The sequence below is a fragment of the Argiope bruennichi genome, chromosome X2 (assembly GCF_947563725.1).
Source record: "Argiope bruennichi chromosome X2, qqArgBrue1.1, whole genome shotgun sequence".
NCBI lineage: Eukaryota > Metazoa > Arthropoda > Arachnida > Araneae > Araneidae > Argiope > Argiope bruennichi.
The window spans coordinates 78483853-78502845 of record NC_079163.1 but is presented as its reverse complement, the minus strand read 5'-3'; the positions used below and the strand labels follow the sequence as shown (position 1 = coordinate 78502845).

General features: G+C 28.6%; 1 protein-coding gene across 1 annotated transcript in view; it reads left to right on the top strand.

Moving 5' to 3' along the window:
- The first annotated feature begins 11977 nt into the window (after positions 1 to 11977).
- Positions 11978 to 18993, top strand: part of LOC129960875 (solute carrier family 22 member 13-like) — a 105313-nt gene continuing 98297 nt past the window's right edge. Inside the window, exon 1 of the mRNA XM_056074583.1 lies at positions 11978 to 12504. Within this exon, the coding sequence (XP_055930558.1) occupies positions 12214 to 12504 (291 nt within the window). The 5' untranslated portion in view covers positions 11978 to 12213. The remainder of the gene's footprint in view (positions 12505 to 18993) is intronic.

Below are 18993 nucleotides of genomic sequence, written 5' to 3'. Positions count from 1 at the left end.
TATTTGCAATCATATAAAATTGGTGAAATTTTTTTTAACTACTATTATTGAACAATAATTATAAGGCCACCATAACTTGGTTTATTAAATTAAGAATAGAAGAAATCAGGAGAGAGATCTGAAGAGTTTAAGCATAAATACACTCATGTCCAAAATTAAGGTCACAAAAATGTTTTTCAAAGTAATTCTAAATGGCTACCAATAAAATTTAAATAAATTATATTTTATATATTGTGGAGGACCGGCAACACGATATTAAACTTTGTTGTGGGAAAAAATGTTGTTTAGTATTAGTTTTTGAGGAACTACTGAAATTAGACCGTTTAGGCATCTGGGATTTTTGTTTGCAATTTTGTGAATATTTAATTAAAACAAAAAATTTAACATGTTTCCAGTGAGAAGGAGCTCTTATAATCGTTTAGACGATTCATTGAGATGGAGAGCCGTTGGCAGGCTTGAAGCTGGACAGTCTCAAGCGGAGGTGGCTCGATGATTACAAGTGGCACCAAAAGTGGTATCCAGGTTGTGGAATCAATTCCAAACAAGTGGTACTGTAACCAACAAGGTCGGCCAAGGACGTCACAGAACAAAGACGCCTGCACAGGATCACTATTTGGCATTAAGCGCACGACGGCATATTCTGACAACGGCTCCTCAACTTGCTCTTGACCTTGCTGCTGCGTCTGGAATAAGAATTTCCAGACCAACAGTATACAGACGTCTAGCAGAGAGAGCCCTTTATGAACGGCGACCAGTTGAGTGCGTCTCTTTGAATGCATCAAACAAAAACGCCCGGTTCTTGTGGTGCCTAAGACAGCAGTCATGGGCACAGCAAGAATGGGGGCGTGTTCTTTTCAGTGATGAGTCGAGATTTACCACATAGAGTAACACCCGTCGAGTCTTCATCTGGAGAGAGCGAGGAGCCTGTCATCCCTCCTATGTAAAAGAAACCGACAGATTTGATTGCAGAGGAATCCTTGTCTGGGTTGGTACAATGTTGGGTAGTCGTACATCACTGCAGATCTTCGATGCGGGTACTGTCGATGCACATCTCCATAGAGATGAGATCCTTGAAGCCTATGCGAGATGGTTCCGGGGTACTTTTGGCCGAGACTTCGTATTTATGGACTATAAAGCGCGTCCACACAGAGCCCAGATCGTTGATGAGTTTCCTGAGGAAGAGGATATTCGACGTATGGACTGACCCTCGAGGTCTCCGAATCACAATCCTATTGAACATATTTGGGATGGCCTCGGAAGAGTCATTGCACAGCGCAACCCCCCTCCTAATACCCTCCAAGAGTTAAAAGCCGCGCTTTTGGAAGAATGGGCTTTGTTGCCCCAAGCATTTATTGACACCCTCATAAACAGTATGAAAGCTCGTTGTGAAGCCTGTATAGCAGTGCACGGTGGTCACACTCCATATTAGACAGGCTTTTCCTGAGATAAATGCTTTATCTCTGATTCATAATGTAACACTTTTTGATATACCCTGTTTCTTAATTCCCAATTAAAATCTTTTCCATGTTGTTATGTGTCTATTTTCTTTCTTCCATTGTAGTGTACCTCTGTGCCAAATTTCGTGGCAACACAGTGATTGGTTTTTCATTTTTCTCAGATTTTATGTTTTTGACCTTAATTTTGGACATGAGTGTATATAACTTTGTTATTCTCTTCGGAGAATCATCAGCACGCACACCAAGAAACCCTCTCTTTTGTACATTTTTCATTTTACTTGCTTTGTTTCATGTTTATAAAAATGGAATTTTGTGATTGATTCTTTTATTCATTTATTGATACAGCTTTGAAGTACCGTACACTTGGGTATTCGTGATGATAATACACCACTTTAACAATTTTGGGACTAATAATCAGTTAGTCGATTGATTTGATTAAATTGGATTCTTTAATAATGGCGCCACCTAGTAGGAAACTTTAGAAAAATTAATTTCTAGATTCCATAATTTTTATAATAAAGAATTATAAAGTTCAGAGAGACGTAAATGACAAAAAATAAAGTATTTCTACTTTCAGTACACTATTAGAAAAGTTTTTTTTTAAACTTATTATTTGTGGTCTATACCGTTTAAAAATGCAATTCACACTATATCTAGTGAGATCTTAAATGTGTTAGATTTGACCACCTGTGAATGTAAATCTGAAAATTTGGACTGGATTTCAATACAAATCGAAATAATCGATGAAAAATTCTTTGAAAAAACATTGCAGAAATATAGAACTATTTATAAGAGACACATATCTATTCTGATAACTATTGATACGTGTTTTAAAATGTGTTAATTTATGTATTTATATTTAATTTCGAAAATAAATTAAATAAAGTTTTTGAAAGCGCAATGAGAAGGAAGAAGAGAGAAAAAGAATCAAAAATTGAGTATATATATATATATATATATATATATATATATATATATATATATATATATATATATATAACATAGTTTATTGGTTTATGAATGCTTTACACAAATTGTATAAGATAATCTTCTGTGATTAAATAATATTGATTTCGTTATCTTGAATGATTTATATACGAGTGAACTATTTGAATTTTAATAGGTATTTTGGATTTCTCATATTTGAATTCAAATTTAAACTTCAAAAAGCAAACTGAAATTACAATTGTTTTTCGGTTATTTGGACCTCTAATCATTCTGTTTTAAAATAGAAAACTTTTAAATTTTAATAAATTGAGATACAATGATTTTAACCAAATATAAAGCTTTATTTTAAATTAAGTCATTTAAAACAACATAAACTTGTAACTATCTTTTTTCACGAAAATAAAAGACTTTTAATTATTAGGCAGTTTGTTTCAACAACGGTTTCGATGCTTCAAATGCTTTAAATTTTGTTTTTAAACATCTGAATGCATTTCTTTTTGAAGATTTTGAAAATCCTTTTTGAAGAAGAAGTGCATTTATCAGAAAAATGCGAACACACAAATGAGAACATTTTGTAGTTACAAAAAAATCATCGTTTGCCTTTTATTTTGATTGCAAAATATTAGATAATCTTACTGATTATGCAATCTTATAAATTCACGCAAATTAATACATGGTATCTTTTCAATCGAGAAGCGTAAATATATGTTTGGTAACTAGATATAATCCATACAAGCTAAAAAACTGAAAACTAATGCATAGGCAGCAAGAAATAACGACTCAGTTTTTCTAATTGGATTCAACCCTACATATAGGTCAGGTTTCATCGAATTTTATTTCTTTGCATAATCATTTCAAATTGGAATGAAATCGTTAATATAGCAATTATCCTCCACGTGAGGGCAATGTTCAGAGTAGAATCAAAATTGAATAGATAATTATGATATTTCATCAAGAAATGCTCGCTTCGTGATGATCTACTGCTCATGCTCTATTCCATTTAAATGATGGGGCGTGTCTTTAGTTAAAGTAGATGCAATTGTAGAGGCAATTTAGGAAGTAAATATCTTTTCTAAGGAAGATTTATCCTACACAGTTTATAAACTTTAGAATTTTATGTGGGACTGATTTGCCCTTATCTTTAGATAAAGAATTAAGTGATAATTATATACAAATTGCGATGCTGATTATGACTATGTGGCTTTATGGATTGATTGAAAGTATTTTAAAGGAAAATTGAAGCTGATTTAAATCTATTTCAAAATGTGAATTTTTTTTGAAATATTCATATAATTCGTAAATATTTATTTTAATTATCATCTAAATTTAATAATCGAAATTTCAAGTATAATATCAATATTTTATTTTAGGTGATAATTAAAATGATTACTGAAATTCGGATAAAGTTTTGATTGATATAGTTTGAATTAATATAATTCATCTCTTGTTCAAATTTATAGTTACTTCCCTCTTTATTCATGATTAAAAAATATTAAATAATTGTTAATAAATAGTACAACAATGTTTTTATAGGTGATACATTAGTGAATTTAGATAGACATATTTTTTCAATTTATACCACATTTAAATGAAAAATTAAAGCTGCGCGTAATTTAAAACTAGTGTCAATTAATGGTGATTTAATTTGGCGCTCACTTTCCAAGTTTCTAAATATCATTGCAAGGATGTCTAGATTATTGAGTAAAGTGTTAAAAGGCATTTTTTTTTTTAAATTGCTGAACTATTCGCGTGGACTACAAGTCTGTTATAAATTAAATATTTTTTCTCAAAGCTTCTACTTTCTCAATGCTTAAACCAGAATAATGATGTAACGTAAGTTTTAACGTTACACTACTTGTGAAATAACTGGCATTTTACAGATAACCTTTTGCACTGTTTACCAGCATTAATTCAAATGCGGCAATTAAATATTTTGCCATTTAATTCCTAGAAAAGTTATATATTACGCAATGTTTCCGCGTCAGTTTCAGAATCTTTTGAATTGACTCTACACTGTATCAATCCTAAAAGTTAAGTATATTTGATTTGTCGTGTAATATTTTGATTTGGATTTGTATCTCTAGTTACAAGGAAGAGTATCTATGAAGTTAAGACATTCACCTCAGCAAGACATTGGCTGGGTTTTATTATTAAAAGCATTTGATGTATTAGATGTGAGGTTTACATAGAAGAAAGCTTGAGCAGATAATTTTCAGTCGTGAATTCTGTAATCTTGTAATTGGTCATCATTGCTCTGAAGTATTAATAAAGCTTTGTTTCTGGGTTATTTACAAAAAAAGTAATTTGATAGTATAGATTTCCAAAAGAAGAAATAAAAATAAATTTATGAAACGAAAGCGGTCATGCACACACACAACAAAATATAAAATATAAGAATTCAGCAAGATAACTATTTTTTTCTCTTTTCTGATTAATTTTGAACAATGAAAATCAAAATAATTGACCAAAAGTGTATATAAGGACACCCAGATGTAGTACTTAAGCGAGGACACCATATTTCAAACTTTTCACCCTCTTTCTGTCATATTTTCTACATTTTGGTTTCGATTACAAAGTGGTTTGGTTCTACATTTGGTTTGGCTTCGCTGTTTCTTAACTTTATATTATAATTTTTGAACTCTTATTAATTAAGATGCTTTTCAAGGAAGTTATTAAATAGCATACTGAAATTTCTTTGTATTCGTATAACCTAACAGGCAATGCTGTCACGCAGTCTGGTCAAAGATAGGTATGATGAAATGAGTAGCAACTTCTCCTCCCAAACTACTTTAGAAATCAAAACAGATAAAATATTTTGTAGTCTTCGAAAAGGTGTTATCGAATTTGAAAGGACAAATTATTTGCATTTTTTCCTGAAAAATAAGCCTTTTAAGATAAAAACAAAAATGTTTGCAACACATAAGTTTCTGTTTTGAAAATAAAAAGCTACTCTCGATAAAGAAAAAACATTTTATCGGTGAATGAACATACGATTTCAGTCGATAAATGCCTATTTAATGCCGAAAACTATTTTGGTATCATATTTTAAGAAAGGAGATTCTAAAGTAAATTTCAATTTCCGAATTTTTAATCTGATTATATGATTTTAGATTCGGAACAGCGAAAATGGGAAAACTAGAATTTTCTACTGTCCCAAGTTGTACTTAAATTCTCAAATCCTATTTAACTATTACAATAAAATTAAATAAACATAATTTTCTTAAAGAATGAGAATTATATGCCATAAAATTATTTGCCATCTATACATTTCTATTTTTTATTTGCAGGTTATTTTCTTTGCATAATGATAAAAGTGCTTGTCGTCTGCATAGTAATAAAAAGAAAGTTTAGTCTTCATTTTTTTTCTTCTGCAGTTATCAAAATGATAATTTTTCTTTTAATAATTTGTTGAAATATTTCAGCATATTTTATTATGAAAACTAAGGAATATTGTATCTAATTTCTTAAATTTTATTATTCTATAATATATGTAAAGAAAAAAAATTAATTTTTCATCGTACTTTCCATCATTAAAAAGTCACCTTTCGATTAATTGTTTGTAACGAAATTTTCGAGTAATATATTTTAAACAAAAAATAGTAATTAATTATTGTTTATCCCACGAACTCCTGAAAATGAAGAAATAGATCCTTTTTTCATTTTATATTTTAGTGCAAATGATTACCGAATAAAGATTTCTGTAAGTAATAACTTATGTGAACTTTTTGCAGCTCCCCATGTGCATAATTGCTATAGAAAAAAAGTTGAAGCAATGACCAGAATAACATTTCAAACAAATAGATATTTTTTTTTTATTTGACAGAAAATTAGAGTTGTGCAGAATATTATTGTCATTTTTCAGAAAGATTGGGCTTAAATTTAAAGATAAATTTTCTGAAACTTTTAACATTAGAAAGTTAAGACTAATACTAATGAATGTTGAATTGATTTATAAATGCATGACTATTCTAATTGATAATTGTTTATTACTCAGACCAATTAAACTCCTTAGATCAACAACATTCATTTTAATAAAATCTTTCTGGTACAATTTTCTCTCTCAAATTAATGAAGTCAATTTATGCTCCATTAATGCATTATGCTCCAAGTCAAAAAACTTTTATTGCATTTTTTTCGTTAGAAGTTTTTCATGCTAAAAATTATAGAAGGAAAACTTTACCCACGGAAAGGATTGACAAATTCTACGTCAATTCTAGCCACGTATTTTATATTCGTATATATTAATTTATGAACTTAAAATGAATTTTACTGATTACACTTTTCGAGTTTTCTCATTCATTTTTGAATCCTAGCAATATGAATCTGTTTGGAATCAATATCTTAAAACGGTCTCTAACATTGGGGATTTAAAAATGACTGGTCCACATATGGAAAGAATTCGTTTTTTTTTCTTCATTTATATAAAAGTCTGATTATCCAATTTATTTCAATTCGGGTCAGTTGTGTAAATATTATTTCGAAGAAATTTTGTTAGCATGATGAACAATACAAGAACTATTATTTCAGAAAAATAGGTACACGGAACAAAAACATATATAACGTTTCATATTTTCAAAATTAATTTTTTTGCCAGACAAAAACTTCAAAATATTTTGCACAAGTTTCTATACATATATGTTGAAAATTTATGACCCTTCGAACTAAATACTAAATTTACATCCATAGTTTAAATGAATTGTTTGTCATTTGCCCATATTATTCGTTTGAGCAAGAACAAGTGGATTTCATTGTCCGTCCTAAAAGAAACGAATTTTTTAAAGAAATGAACTCAATGCAAAAAGCACTTTTTAATGTGACTTGTATACTGCAAAATATTCCCCGCCATTATTTATACAGTGTTTATGGCTAATGGAACTCCTTTTTAGGAATTCCTTGCAAGCCTTGAGGTGATTTTTTTGTGTCTGTTCTCTAATTTCAAATAATCGAATTTCCAGAGTGGATTTCAACAAGATTGGAACAAGAAATAGTTCACCGATCAAATGAGAGTTATAACTTGTTGTGATATATGTTTTTGAAAGTTTTGAACCGCATTTGAATGATCTAATAATACCTGACTAGCAGGGACACGATTTATCTCTAACACATTACTCAAGAAACAAGGTACATAGTTTATTGAAATGAGATGCATGTTCAGATTATTAGAGAAAATTGTATGAAATGAACTTCAGAAACCTCCAGGGCATTTAAACGACGGTAGGTGCGAATTACGATACACACTTTCTGCACGTGAAACCCATCGGTTGATGTTGAAGGGCATCTAGTAGTCAGATCGATTATGATGTGTCTGAATTGAAGCTTTAGTAGCTTTCATAGAGCTGAGAGTAACTAAATCAATCCTACCCCCAAGTTTTTTTGCAACATCTAAAATGCTACAGTAAGGCAATTTGCTGAATTTATCAAAAATTTTAAATAATATTCGATGCTCTTCCACTTTCAAAATATAATAAAATGTCTTTACGTATTCAAAATATTGGGTCACCCTACCATTCATAAAATAATAATGATCGCAAATAATGCAGATACTAGATCCAGGTCAGTGCTATTCAACGTCACTGCGACGAGGTTAGTTACTTGACGCTACGACACTAAAAAATTCTCTTGCTTCAAAATTTTGGAATCTTTTCGGACAGAAATCGCAGATATTCAAAATTCATAGAATTTTATCTTTTCTTACTCCATTAACTGCCAAACCTAGTTCGAAAACTAACTTAAAATGCAACAATCATGAGTTATCTCATGTTTTCAATCAATGTACTAAGCGGATCAAACCAAAGGTTTGATGGAAATTTCATTTCCAAACGTTTCCATTCCAAAGGAATGGAAACGTTATTCAGATATTTCACACAAGAAGCTTCTTGATTATATGTAATATTAATTTCGATAAACTGCGAATTCCAATATTTCCGACAGAAATCTATCAAAGACTCTTCTAGGAAAATTAATTTTAAAATGGAACATATAATCCTTGCAACCAATTACGATATTACAAAAATGCTTCAATTATGATTAATGCATCCACTTACCATTCAACTGGCCAAATCCATAAAGAATATATATATTAGTACTGTAAGTTTCCTTGCTTTTGGAATGCTTTAACTGATTCCAATTATCTTCTATTGTTCAATGATTTGCGATACCAGGAAGGAAAGAATGTTATCGAAATCTATTGAATTCTTAACATCTGCTTCCGAACATTTTCTAGTAATCTGCTTTTTAGAGAAAACCTTTTGAGATCCCTTCAATAACAAATAACTTGATAAGGAAATTCTTACCTGTTTTTCTGTTGCATTTGTTTTTGAAAGGAGAATTTCTCAATCAAACCTTTTGGTGGTCCAGTAGAAGTTTGTGGGTTTAGTTATTCTGCATGTTCAAGAGTAAATACTGATACCAACGTTCTTGCGTTTGATGTTCTCTAACAAATATAAAAAGTAAGGGAGAAAATCTATTTGAAAAAAGTAATAATTGCTGCAATTTGTAAGATCAGAATGATAAAGGATGTCAACAATACTTGAAAGAATGATGAAGTGAAGTTTGTTAATTGTAGATGAAGGCATCAATTATTTGGCAAAGACAAAATCTTGAATCCATGAGTAAATACTTATTTAGTTGTCAGAAAATGATCTAGGTTGACTTACCTCGAAATCAACATTAGCATTCATTAAACTTAATGAGTATTTCATTATTAATAGAAATAATATTCCTTATAAATTATTTTAACTGATATAAGAAAATGCAATAAAAACCCTCCTTTAAAAAAAGTGCAAAATTATTGATGATTAAATGATTAATTAATTAAGCATGATTAATTAAATGATTAATAAATTAATTAAATGATTAATAAATTAATTAAATGATTAATAAATTAATTAAATGGTTAATAAATTAATTAAGCAATGGGATTACAATTTGCTTGAATAAGATATTGCTATACATCTTTATTGATATTCCGTTGGTAACTTGTTATGCATTAGAATTCCTTTAATGTACAATGCTTTTTCTGAAGTCATCAATGCTACTAAAAATTCTTTTTCTTTTTGAGGAAAATATAAATTTTCATTTTCAAAAACTGAAAAAAGTAGGTGATTTGCACAATTTCATGACATGGCTCTATAAAGTAAAACACCCTCAACTAAAATTATTTTAACTTTAAAACAAACTTATCAATTCGTCTGAAGAAGTATTATGGGAAATTAAAGTCCCACCAATTTACAAACCTATTTGTTTTCATAGGCATAAATTTAAACTTTCTACTCAAACCACTTGAAAGATGTCACACATCATAAAATGTGAGAGAATTTTGAAATAAACTATCCAAATGTATTCCTATAAATAAAAATTACTGCTGTTGAATTTGATGAAATGTGTTTGTTATCATCTACAATATTTATTGTGACATTTTTAGTTTACTTTTTTCTTTCTGTATTGTTCAAATAGAATTCATATACTATATGATCAAAAGTAACTGAACATTTTCGGATTTACACATTTTTTGGAATTTCTCCAAAATGGCTGAATTAATTTCCCTTGAATTGTGACCACTTAAAGAATATGCTAGACCTAATATTTTATTGTGAAGATTCGGTCTCTAGGGTATGTAGAGGGCCGGCCAGAAATCGATGAAGAAGAAAATATGTTCTATTTATCTCATTTCATAGAAAGCTGATAATGATTTGTGCTTTCATTGACGGTTTTGTTTGCTCTGTGCAAAACTTATATGCATTTTCATTAGAATAACATTTATTTTGGGAAAATACGCTTCATATTTTCGGAAAAGATGCCTTTAACGATATAGTGTGAATCAAAAAATATTATATTATATTTTTAAGATTTGTGCAACTAATGTGAATAGCATAATAAAATTCAAAAATATTTAAGATAACTGCAATTTGAATTATGTATTTAATGTGTAAGTATGCAGGGTCATTTAGTTTACCATTTAAGTCTATTCAATGATTGAAGTTTAAAGAATTCAGTTTCTGGAAAAATCTTCTCTATTTAGTTTCTCTTATAGAGCAATACAAATTCAGCTCACCTGCATTTTTCTGATTCTTAAATCTATTCAGTTGTAAATAATATAAGATGCACTATATATATATATATATATATATCTTTAAAATTATGAAAGAAAAATGTTGACATGTTTTTTATACGTGGAGTTAAAATATATTTACAAAAAGTACTTATATTCCGTCGCGTGTTCACATTATTAACTTCAAATTTTAATATAGTACTTTGCTAACATATTGTTTCTAGTTCTACAAATTTCGTATTATTTTGATTGTAAACTCAGTATGTTATAAGTAAAAAACATGTTCTCAAAAGATCTAAAAAAACTTTTTATTTTCGCGAATGCATATTTCCTGAATGCTTATTTTTTACGAAAATATACAAGTGTAGTACACAGCAAATAAAACCAAAGAAGAAAGTCGCAAATCTTTATCGGCTTTTCGTAGAACGGGATCAGAGGAAATCATTATATTCTTTGTCAATTTCTGGCTGGTCTCTTAAATACCCTCATAAATGAATTTTCACTGAAATTATTCACTGAGTTCAATAATAGTTCTTTACGAATATGAGTTCAAGTGTTCTTTATGAGGTCGAAATTTAAGGGTAATTCTTTCAACCTATCTGGAGAAATAAGAATTTTTTTTATAAATCCGAAAGAATCTGGATATTTTTGTTCATATAGCATGTTTAGTTTTGTGATTACTAAATGAAAAATTTGTTGGGTATCTTTTACTTAAAGGAAATATTCTTAGTAATATAATTTTAGTAATATGGCTGGTGAAGCGTTTGTTGATTCATTATTGAACAAAGATTGCCTTGTTATAAATATTTAGTTTTGTAAGAATTGAAAAGAAATACATATTTTTGTGTTTTAGATCTTAATTGCTTGAAACTAAAACTGAATCTCATATCCAAAAACATTTTGCTAATAATTTGCATATTTCAAGAGAAACCAAAATCCAGATATCTTTCTTTTTAAGCAATTTGTGACAAAAAATATTAATGTTCTTTGTCTTTACTTTACAAGAATACAAATGGAATTTTTGTAAAATAAATTTCTTGTATTAAATTTTCAAAAACTTACAGATCTTGCGCATAAAATACCATAGACCATCACGAATGTCAGATGTCTTTTTAAGAAATCAGACTCGTTCACAAAAATGACATACCCTACCCTCTTCTTTCATAACGTTGCACAATGCAACTCCTTTCATTTCGAATTTCAAGTGCATTTTTTACCCCTCTCCATCTCTCAATCTCGGAGTCTGCAATCCAATCTTTTCATGGGGGTGAATTCTTGCTCATTGACAAAACAAATTCACCAATCCGCAGCAGAGATAAACAATTTCGAAATAGCGATGCGAAACGGTTAATCGCGAATGATATACTCCAAGTAACCCATAAAAAAATTAACAAAAACATAGTTGGGGGGGGGGGAGAGAAGAAAGAAAATAATAATGTTGCGCTCTGAGAGAAGAAACACTTCTGCCAGAGGGAAGAGAAGGGAAATCAAAGACCGGTCTCCGGCTGCTATCAACCAGTTGATAGTCTCACTATAAATACTCGTTCGCGTGTCTTCATTCTCCAAGCATCGTCTCCCGTGAGATGAGCTCTTCTTTATTCGCTCTTTACAAAGGAGAAACAACAGGGTGATTTTTTTGGGAAGCTTGGGAAAAGGGAGACGGGCAGACACAATTTGCCTAAGAAAATGTCATAATGCACAGTGTCAACCATTCTTTAGACACTTTCTCACCCAACATCCATTGGAGGTTGATTGAGGATGGGTTTCAATTCGGCGTTGGCAGACGCTGGCGAGTTCGGACTTTATCAGAGACTTTTGTGTTTTGTGTTTCTGCTGACAGCTATTGCCTACCTTTCTCTCAGTTATTGGATCCAGATTTTTATATTGATGGTTCCAGACCATCGGTGTCGGGACAGTGCTGATCCATTCTCTGCAGGAAGCAACGGCACAAAATGTGGAGCCACAAACTTTTCATCTAATGGAAGTAGAAACTGCCCTCAGGGCTGGGAATATGATTTTTCCACACTTTTTCCCACAGCTGCCACAGAGGTAAGAAATGATCTTCAATTTTTACTATTTTAAATATCTTAAAAATGATTTAATTATTTTTTTGTATTACTAGGGATCTATAATAGGAAAGTATATTTTGCTTAATAGACTTCGTATTCTTATTGAATATTTTATTTTTCATATTTTGGGAATAAGTTAGAATCCCAAGTATCAAAACATATTTTCAAGTAGATATTAACAATACCAAATAGTAGATGCATGATAATAATTTTTTTTAATTTTTATTTTATTTTTGGGTTTTTTCCCCTGTCTTGCAAATATAACGAAATAATTTTTATCTTGCCAATTATCTGTAAGAATAGCATTTTTATACACATCTAATTGAAATAAATGAAAGAGATATACATAGAGTAAAGCACTTCAATGAAATCTTGAATTAAAGAAGAAATATTTCTTCTGCATTTAAATTCACATCTTAGGAAATCAAAAACCAAAATTTTAAATTACATTTCTTATAAATAATTAAAAAAATTAAATCATATTGCACATTTTTGAAGATAAAAACATTTTTTAAAAAATATTTTTTTTTTCTTATGAAGTTTTAAAATAATCAGTACTTGCAGAACAAAATAGCAATGTATCAACAATCGAGACGGTACGTGTGAGTTTTTAAATAAATAAGTCAATAATGTAAACACCATTTGCGTGTAATAGAAATTTATGTTATTTTGAAAAATTATTGAATGACGTTGTGAATCGAGACAAATCACTGTATTCTTATATCGAAAAAATGCTTTTCGGTTTAATTAAAAAATAATTTCATAAATGCGTTGTAAAATTATAGAGATATAGCATGTAATTATTTATGTATTTTACAGTGTCTTAGAATCGATTTATTTCATTGTTGTCTGAAATCGATAACACTGCCCATCTTTATATGCACCGTTTCCTTTTAATTTTTTTTTTCTTGCACGAAATGTTTATAAGATTCAAACATCGATATTTATTATAATTTTTATGTCAGAAAATAGGCTGAAAATTTTGGCATTTTCTTTATTGGTTCTTGTGAATTTAAATATTTTCACTGAAAGAAAGAAAGAAAAGAGTAAAAAAAAAATCTCAATAATTTTTGGAGGCATTTTTTTTCAAAATTTCATTGTAACTCTATGATATTGTTGTTTTTAATCTCAATCAGAACCAAAGGGCCTAAACAGTTCAAGTGGGCGATTATGCAAAGTATAATCTTTGTCTCATAGTTTGCACTTTTTATTTTTATCATTTTTCTATTATTTCGTTACTTGATTTTAAAATAGGGTATAAATTATAGAATAGAATATTTTACTCAGAAACCTTTGAAGTTTCGTTTAAATAAAAATATTTTTTCAATGTATGAAAAAAAGGGAATGATCAGTTTTTAAGATTGCTCCTTTGAGAGAAATAAAAATGCATAAACTAATTGTTTTTATTTACTAGATAATTTAATATGGTGATTGCTAAAGTATTAATTACAACATTCTTCGTTGAAATTTCATCTTTAAAAATTCAAGTTGACATATACTTAAAGAAGATTGAACTTGGATATGTTACCGTAATAAGTTTTGGCGGATTTATAAAACTAACTTTAATGTTTGTTTCATTTATCAGTGCGCTATTAAATAGATCTATTTTGGTTCTTGAAATTGAAATTTTTTTTTTTTTACGATTTATTGAGAAATTACTGTATAAAGGACCACTGTGCGACTCGTGCAGAAAGATTGACAAGCGACTGTGACAAAGAACTTTTTTATTCAGTCCGAAGCTCTGAATTCAATAAATAAGGCGGAGCGTACGCTGATGAGTATAATTTTTTCTCACAACTAAACACTTATTTGATGTTGCTAGTCATGTTTTATTTGTCAAGTAGTTAAAATTAACATTCTTCTTCGTTCCGTTGAAGAAAAGAGTAATGAAAATTTTTCGCGGTTTTTCACGTTTTATCAGTCTGAAGAAAAAATCGTATCACCGAATAGATAAAAAAAAAAAGCGACATTCTTAAGATACTTCATCAAAAAATAGAAGTGCCAATTTAAATAATTATAGAATTTTTGACATTTAAAGGTGGATATGAACTGTTTTTATGATGATCATCAGAGGTTTAAATCCAATTAAATTGCCAAATAAGCAAATAAATATTTGATGAAATAATGAAAAATGTTTGAATTTCATTTCAAAGATTAAAGTACTTTTAAAAATTAAGACAATGAGCCTTTAGACGATAGATTACCCAGAGAGCTACGTTTTTAATAGCATTCTGATATCATGGAACTTTTTCTTCGTTAGAAATATCCATGAACACAATCAACAGAAGAGATGTAAGGTTATTAAAAAACTTCTATCAGCACTCTGTCTATCAACTTAAAAATACTTAAATATACAATTTGTTGCTTAAAAATACTTAAATATACAATTTGTTGCTTAAAAATACTTAAATATACAATTTGTTGCTTTAAAATACTTTTATAATGGAATCATGAAAATTAAGTTATGCATAAGAGATTCGTTTGGACTTTAACACAAACAGTATATCCGGGGAACCAACTGATCTTCAGTGGCAGATAGTTATTTCATAAGCATATGAATTTTTCATAAAACTAACTTATAAATTTTCAAAAAACATAAAAACATAATCGAATTTTTAATTTTTTTTCTTGGCATTTCCGATCTTGCATGTACAATGTCAGAGACAGTCAAGTTTGTAATATGCCTTCAATCTAGTATATAATTAAGATTCTCTTAGTTTTTATAAATTCTGCATGCTAGTACAGTGGAACTCCCACAATCCTGAAAATCTCTATAAGCAGATTTTTTTGGGTTTAAAGTAGAAAAACAGTTTCTTCACGTCAAACAGATATTTTCGCATACAAAATTATGTATACCTATTGCAGTGAAAAATTAAATATTTATTTCGTTCATAAAAAGGAACATAAATTATATAAGGAAAGACAACTATTTCATCGGTTCTTACTGCAATAGAAATTCTTGGAAGACCGGAAAGGTGCTTATGAAAAACAATAAATGCTTACTAGTGAGTCATTTGCTATTTTTATCTTCTATTCAATTAATTACTTTCCTAATTTGGAGGATTTTTACTTTAAACTAACTTTAGCGTTAGATTTCTGAAAATATAGCCTCTAAAGGAAATCTCTAACTAAGAAAGAGAATTTCGGCTCAATAAAAATTGTAGAAGTAGAATGAAAAATAAACCGAAAATTATATGTTAGGTATATTTAAGTTCGACTGCTTATATTAGTTATACTATAGTAACACTCTTTGTTGATCTAGTTAAAATACACACACAAAATAGTCATCCGTTCAACCATAAATATAATGCGGGAGAACACGTTTCACTGAGTTCGAAATAAAGTTATGCATCCCGGTCATTCAATTAAATTACAAAAAAAATATTTATAAATGTTATTACGATTTAATTTTAAGTTTATAAGATTATCTCTCACAGATATAACTTTCAATATTACTCACACAAAACTAACAAGAAAAAAAAATATATTTTATAATGGCCGATTTTTTTCCAAACTTTATTTTACGACGATTTCTAACATTGCCTCAGATCCAATAATTTTATATTTATTACAAAAAATCCAGGAAAACTATCAGTCTGATTTTTTTTAAAACACAACTGTAGTAGAAGAATTATATTAAGCATTTAGCTAATTTCAGAAAGAAATCAGTCTTATTTTGTCAGAGTATGCATAATAATTTTTTAAAAGTTCTTTTTTTTTAAATGTACTTTAACAAAAGCGTTTGGAATCGATTTATATTCATTTCGGTTGAGCTATTAACCCTTAAAGCCTTTCAGTTTTTTTTCGAAGTTCTTTATTTTTTCAAAAGATGAAATTATTAATCTGATGTTCCATTTAAGTGCTATTGATAAGAATTTCAATTGAAATATAGCTATGAGGTTCTGTTTTTATGGCATTATACGCTTGGACGAACAAAATTATTGCAAATAATTAAATTATTTTCATTTAATTGACTATTTTGTGACTCATAACATACAACAAATCTATATTAATCATAGACTACATTCATAAAGAAAATTTATTATATCAATTACAGAGAAAAAAACTAAGATGCTGAACATAAGCAGCAGTTTCGCAATATATATACGTCGAATGTACTTGTGGTTCTTATTTTATAAAAATAATAAAACTGATTCATGGATCTGATCTGATATGCATATAAAATACAAGATCTTTATAGAAAAGAAGAGATAATCCCATTTTTTATCAGAGGTAAAACTATAAAAGAAGGGTCAATGAGGCTATAGCCCGAACCTTCTTTTAGATACCTGTTCTGAGATTAATAAATAATCCTTACACAATTTTATTAGACAATTATAAGTTTTATTGAAAAATAAAGATGATACTTATACTTTTAACTACCTTTAGTATTGATATTTCACACGCACGGATTAAAAGGGATTTTTTTTTTAAATTCCTAAAGACGATTTTAATTTCTTACTCATGAGATTTTTAGGTCGTTTTTTGACCTTTCGCTGGATAAAAACTTACTTAAATATGTCTTCTTTTTCCCTAATTGCTTCTTTTATTCCATTTGTAGAATATAGATTGCGAAAGTGAATTATAGACTTTTTAATTTCATTTTTTGGTTAACCTTATGCACACCATTTACATGGAAATTTCATATAAATGAAACTTGTTTTTAATTGTTTTGTAATATAAATCTATTCAGTATCGAAAAATTAAGAATAAAAATCTTTTGATAGTTATTATGAAAAGTCTACTTTACTTAATAATCATAAAAGATCATATATTTGATTTTGATTGTAACAGTTATCTCAACATCGGAGTCATGGATGGGGTAGTAGTTCTTATTTTGAGGTACTTAAACAAATTGATATGTTGCTTTACAATATCATGCTGGTCTGATTTTCTTAGTAAAATTCAAACAAGTTTTTAAGAAAAAAAATCAGAACTTTTTTTTGGCAAGGTTAAAAGAATTTTCAGAAAAAAGTAGAGAATAAACTTACATTTTAAAAGTCTTAAAAAATTCATGATTTTAAATTCTTTGTCTAAGAATGGAAATGCTTTTCTATAACCAGTCAGTACAAAAAAAAAAAAAAAAAAAAAAAAAAAAAAACCTACTACTCTAGTAAACTTTTTTTAAACATGCTCAGCAAATTCGTTTTAGCTCTTATTTGGAATTTCAAAAATTTTGCTTGAAATTATTTATTATTTTATTGTTTATTGGATCTACGATTAGGATGTTCCCAAAAGTTTTTACGTCCATAAAAGAATAAAATTCATTCCTGATTCTCATATGCAAAATATATCAATTTTTAGCATGGCTATGCAATATCGTGGTTTTAAGAATAATTTCTTAGCTCTCACTACTAAAAATTTCATTGTGTAACTGGTTTTTGAGTATTAAAAATATCTATAAATACAATTTATGAAATGTCTTTTAACATTAGCAATTCACTGATATCAAAGTTTCTTTTTCTTAGTAAATAGATCATAGATATTTCATAAAAACTAAAATACTATTTAAAAATCATAATCTTGTTCTTTAATCATGAATTTATAAATAACTAAAGTACGAAAATTTCATAAAAGACTATATATATATGATCAAGCACTCTTGTGACCAGTTCTTCAAAATTCTTCAAGAATACCAATATTGTTTTCAAGATTATCTATATTTTAATAATTAATTTGGACGAAATAATGCATTTTTATGGTTACAGAATTAGGTTTACGCACCTAATTACAGTTCAGTTTTTTTTTCTGGTTGCTAATTTTTTTTATTTATTTCTTAGTCTTATCTTTTATAAGTAACTTTTGATTAAGTCGTATTCATAACAACCGAATGCATATTCTTAATATTAAAATCACTGGTTAAAACTTCTATTGCTATGCCGGTTTTATTCTTTAGTCACCAAATAGTTTTCTCCTTATTTTAATCATTATGATGCTTGAATTTTTTTCTCTAAATGTTTATCACTTCACAATTTTAAATATATACACTCATTATGAAATTAGGTATTAAGGGACAATATATCACTTAGAAAATTGAATAGAAATAGAAAATTTTCCAACCAAGATTCTAAAAACTTTAAAAATTATTTGCATTGTTCCTGATTTAATTTCTGACGAAATGCTTTATAGAAAGTAGAAATGATCCATTCAAACTTGATGCAGTTAAAATAAGTTAGAATTCCTATTTAAATCCTTGCCACGTTTTCCTAAGAACCTAAATAATTACGTTTTAAGCTTACCGTTTTTTCAAAGTGAGGTGTATCAGGTTTTACCTGACTAATTATTATGCTATAAATTCTTACGTGATATCAGTTTTTAAACACTTAAAAAGCACTAACCTCCACATCAGCCTTTAGCGAAGGGAGATTTAAGTATTTCTCACGATAATAGGATATTTAAGACTTTATAAAATCTGCATTTCTAAGATAAGTTTCTCATGCTCAAATTAAGAAAAAAATAAACGAGAAAG